Genomic DNA, 5,165 nt, shown 5'->3' on the forward strand with positions numbered 1-5,165 from the left:
AGGGTAAGGAACAAATTTTTGGCTTCATAATGAACGTAAGACACTTAATAAGGGTTATATAGGTGTTATTCAAACCGCAAAACGTTGTTTTCGGTTTAAAAACCCTATTTCCTCGGAATTTCCTCGGAATATTCTGAGGAAATTCCGAGGAAACCCTTTTCTTCCTCGGAATTCCGTCGAAATATTCCGAGGAAAATCTGAGGAACTAGTGTTTGGGGTTTCAAAACGTCAAATTTTTTTTAAACGGATCGATCGATGGATATATGTCCAAAAACGCATCGATCGATCACTAAGATGGACCAAAGCGTAACAATGTGATCGATCGATTAGATTATCCCATCGATCGATCGAGGATATCAAGTGTTCCTCGGAATTTCCTCGGAATATTCTGAGGAACTAGTGTTTGGGGTTTCAAAATCTCGAATGTATTTTTATAAACGGATCGATCGATGGATTTATGTCCAAAAACGCATCGATCGATCACTAATATGGACCAAAGCGTAACAATGTGATCGATCGATGGGTATATGTCCAAAAACGCATCGATCGATCACTAGTTCGTCGGAATTTCCTCGGAATTTTGTAAAATCCCTATAATATTTCCTCGGAATTCATCGGTTTTTTCCGAGGAACACTTTTTTCCTCGGAATTTCCTCAGAATATTTCGACGGATTGATGTTTCCTCGGAATTCCGTCGGTATATTCCGAGGAAATTCCTCGGGAAATTCCGAGGATTTCATTTTCCGTCGGAATGTCTGTCAGAACTGTTTTCTTGTAGTGAATAAGATATTTCAAATTATATTTGTTCACATCAACGACGCCGTTTGACTACATTGCGCAATCGACACCTCTCCGGCACGATTGTTCAGAGTTCGATTTCCATTTTCAGGTGGAAAGTTCGATAATTTTAGATTCGGATGGTAGATTCCGTTCCGACAGATCTTCCGATTCGGACACCCTGATCTCAGAGTCCCTAAAGTTTAGGTAAGTTTCTACCTCATTTCGTTATCACAGAACAACATTTATGGTTTATAGCGATTTCAAATCGGCTGCTTGTCAAATCCTACTCGTAGCCTATTGCTCATATTGCGTGGAAAGGTTCCAACTTTTTCTTTTAAATGCCAAGGCTAGTGCTTTGCCCACCAGCTGTTTGTGTTAATTCCCGAATGAGAGTTCTTTTCATTTTGGTTAGTGATTGTTAGAGAATCAGCTCTAGTGTTCTTAGATGGATTCTAGTTTACTGTTGCATTGTCAGATTTGCATCAACTGATCTTGTTTCTGGTCTGAATTTGTTTGCAGGAGAAGAGAAAAGAAGTACCCTTTAAGCTAACCCGATGAACGGACCACGAGGCTCGAGTAGTTTACGTTCAGCATTCTCTTACTGTGTACAACAAGTGCGTAACTATGACTACCATCACTACCTCTGTCTCCTTGAACTCCCACCTCAGATGCGTAAAGCCGCCTTTGCACTCCGCGCTTTCAACGTAGAAACCGCAAGAGCCATGGATGTTGCATCAGATCCCAAAATCGGCTTGATGCGTTTACTCTGGTGGCAAGAAGCAATCGACAAACTCTACACGAAAAAAACCGTAAACCATCCAGCTGCACAAGCTCTCTCTTGGGCCATATCAGAGCATAGCATCAGTAAACCGTGGCTTAAACGCTCGGTTGAAGCAAGAATCCGAGATGCTCAAAGAGAAGCTGATGATATACCAGAGAGTGTCGAGGAGCTTGAGAAGTACGCAGAAGATACGGTTTCAACCCTTCTGTACAATACTCTCCAAGCAGGTGGGATTAGTTCAACAGCAGCGGATCACGCAGCTTCACACATCGGTAAAGCCAGTGGTCTTGTCTTGCTGCTGAAGTCGTTGCCTTACCACTGTACTAGAAACCGTCACCACAATTACATCCCTGTGGAACTCGCTGAGAAGCACGGGCTGCTTGTGAAACAAGGTGGAATGTCTGAGATCCTTTTGGATAATGATTCAAGAGAAGGGCTATGCAATGTAGTGTTTGAGATTGCATCTGTTGCCAATGTACATCTCTTGAAAGCTCGTGAGCTGGCGGGAAAAGTTCCTGCAGAAGCTAAACCGGTTCTGCTTCATTCTGTCCCGGTACAGGTTCTTCTGGATTCGTTGAGTAAAGTACATTTCGATGTGTTTGATCCGAGGATGCAGAGAGGAGTTCTTGGTGTTCCTCCTCTTTGGTTTCAGGTTAGACTCAAGTGGTATTCATGGAGATCTACGTTCTGAGAAACTTCATGTCTATGTTTATTTTTCTGGTTTTAAAGACATTATTACAAAACTGTTCCAGTTTGTTTGTCTTTTTGCCTTGTAATAATACAAACAGTGATGGATTGGATACAAAATAAGAGAATTTGTTTCATTTTTTTTCTTTCAAATAATATACACAGTTACATAAGAGTGTACAATATGTTATAGTTGAAGAAGCCCATTTTCATGCATTCATGTTTCCTACAAAAGCCTGGGATCATTGTAGTGTATGATACAACATTGTACTCAAATCCATTGAATGTGAGGCCACAGAACAAATTCTAAGCATTATCCATAATACCAGCATCGCTTAATATATCTTAATATCAAGATCCATACCACTCTTGCATATCAAGTTCTAGGTGCGGGTCAAACGATTTGAAAAAATTGAATTGCGGGTGCAAGCGCGGATCAACTATTTTTTTTAAACACGGGTACCTGCCAACCCACAAAATAAAATAAAATAAAAAATTTAAAGCTTTTTTTTTAATTATAAAATTACAAACTTTAGTTAAAAATAATTAAAAAATCAAATATAAATAATTTTTTTACTTTTAGAAAAAAGTAATTAAAATAATCATTTTTGTTATTTAAAATTACTTGCAGGTTTCGCGGGTTACCTACAAAATTAAGTGAAACATGTGTGGGTGTAATAATTTCTCTTTCTGGAAATTAACTTCCAGGTGGGTTCGACCCGCTTCCCACACTAATTAGTAAATACAACCATTGCTTACTACTCAATCTTCCTGTTAGTAAAAAGACCATATAACAAAATGTTGCAGGTCCTAAAATTGGAAGCCGAACCATGAGAATCCATTTGTCTGAATTTTTTTTGAGTATAGGGGTGATTGGTTGGGATGTAGTAGCTGACTTTAGCTTTAATATTAATCTATAACCTTTAAATCATCAATCAAGATTTATCTTGTTTTCTAAAGCTACAATCAAAAGATAAAGATAAAAAGATGTAAAAGCCTTATTTTCTAAAGCCCAATTTTTTTGCCTGTAGAAAATATATTACTGTAGCAAATATATTACTGTAGCAATTAATTTTAAAGCTACATCACTTACAACTAAATCAAAAAATTCTACGGTTTAAATTCTACAGTTACGGTCCAACCAATCACCCCCATATCTAATTTTCCCACTTAAAACAACCTTGGATAAGAGTGTCGTAAGAAACTGTATTGCCATTTGCCAATTGCCAAGTAGTTGTCTTTGAGACATCTCGCTCAAGAGTTTCATCACATCATATACTTACTTAGGCTTGCAAAAATTCAGGAGAGCACTCCTTTGTTACCATCAACTCAAGCATTGTCGGGCCTCATCTAAGCGACTATGCATACAAAGCATGTCTAATTTTTAATTCTAAAAATTTACTCATACTTGTAGTTAGGAAACCGGTTCTCACTATAAGCTTGTTCAAGCATGTGCTTGGAGCTTCTAATGTGTTTAATAATTGTGAAGGCCAAAAAATATTTTCAATACCAACAGATGTACTTTTGTTTGACCCTCTCAATTGTAAAAAGGTCAACGGAGAAGACTGTTGTTGTTGCTGCGGTTCCAAAAACCGATTTGGATAACCATGTAGAAGAAAACACTCAATCGTATCATACCCTTGTGATTGCAATGTGAACAAAAACGATTTGAATTCAACTTCATTGATTAGTAGCAGCATCAGCCAATGGTGGAAAGGTGTTGAAGACTCTGTTTGAACAAAAAACCATATAACTTCATTTTTTTAATCTTTTTCATTACGCATGGTAGAGATAGTTTGTTCAGCTTGTATAACACGAGAGTAGATAGAATTTAAATGGGGAAGAGGTTCTTCATCAATTATCTAAGAACGAATGATAGCAAAATGAGTTTCATCAAAGCCGAAAAGAAACTTGTGGATTTGAGCATCCTCTCGTTCTTTCTCGATTTCTGTAATGTAGAACAAGTACACATATTAGCAGTAGTAACTCAGAGCTTAGAAAGCCGACCATAATAATCAATGACTAATTGGTCATTTTGTTTGCAGTTGGTGATATCATCTTCAAGCATGTGTTTACAGACTCCTTTTTAACAAATAAATGTCATTGTAGTGATTCCTAAAGCTTGAATGCATCAGGAGCATGAGTAACAGTCGATAAGACTAGGTATGTGGGTTCAGATAGTTCGGATCGGGTAGTTTGGAATTCGGGTAGTTCGGTTCGACCAAAGTATTGCCAAATTGAACCGAAAAAAAAATCAGTTCAGTTCGGTCTCCGTGTAGTTCGGTTTTAATTTTTTTGACTAAAACTAATTAAAGTTATTGGTTTTAATAATATCCGGTTAAAAATTCAGATAATTTCAGGTAGTTCCGTTAGTTTGGTTAGTTCCGTTAATTTTTTTTGGTTAATTGGGTAGTTCGGTTCGAAATTTGATTAACACTAATTCCAGTAAAATTCCAGTTATATTTATTTCATTATTGTTTTGTGAAATTTTTAAAAAGCAAAATAACAGAAACCGAACTAAAAACCGAAGTTTTTTTGTAAACCTGCTAAATCAAACTGAACTAACTGAACTGATATAATAAGAACACTAGGATTATCCGAAGATTGAAGAGTATTTGGAGATTCATACAAATTTGTAGTAGAAGTTATCATTGTAGTGGGCGCTGCTGTAGTAGAAGTAGTAGAAGAAGACGAATTGTCTCCCATGGCGAAAGAGTAGTTTGCACCTAAAAAAAAGAGCTTTAGAGATTTATGCGGAATGGATTAAAGCTAGGGCTGTTCAATATGGTAAAACCAAACCGTACCGAACCGAACCTAACCGAAATAGACAATATGGTTTGGTTTTGGTATATATCATATAAAGCGAATGGATATAATTTTTTATAAAAACCGTAGGATTTGGATATGGTTTGGTATA

General features: G+C 37.1%; 1 protein-coding gene across 1 annotated transcript; it reads left to right on the top strand.

Annotated features, from left to right (window-relative positions):
• Window positions 1-803: 803 nt before the first annotated feature.
• On the top strand, window positions 804-2,387 carry LOC106402040 (NADH dehydrogenase (ubiquinone) complex I, assembly factor 6). Its single transcript, XM_013842678.3, has 2 exons — window positions 804-984; window positions 1,300-2,387. The coding sequence occupies exon 2, from the start codon at window positions 1,335-1,337 to the stop codon at window positions 2,250-2,252; it is 918 nt and encodes a 305-aa protein (XP_013698132.1). The 5' UTR covers window positions 804-984; window positions 1,300-1,334; the 3' UTR covers window positions 2,253-2,387.
• The last annotated feature ends 2,778 nt before the right edge of the window (window positions 2,388-5,165 follow it).

Source organism: Brassica napus, chromosome C9, assembly GCF_020379485.1.
Source record: "Brassica napus cultivar Da-Ae chromosome C9, Da-Ae, whole genome shotgun sequence".
Taxonomy (NCBI): Eukaryota; Viridiplantae; Streptophyta; class Magnoliopsida; order Brassicales; family Brassicaceae; genus Brassica; species Brassica napus.

What these genes read in the sequence shown, in the direction of transcription:
- LOC106402040 (XM_013842678.3), top strand. Translation starts at nt 1,335, where the DNA reads ATGAACGGACCACGAGGCTCGAGTAGTTTACGTTCAGCATTCTCTTAC.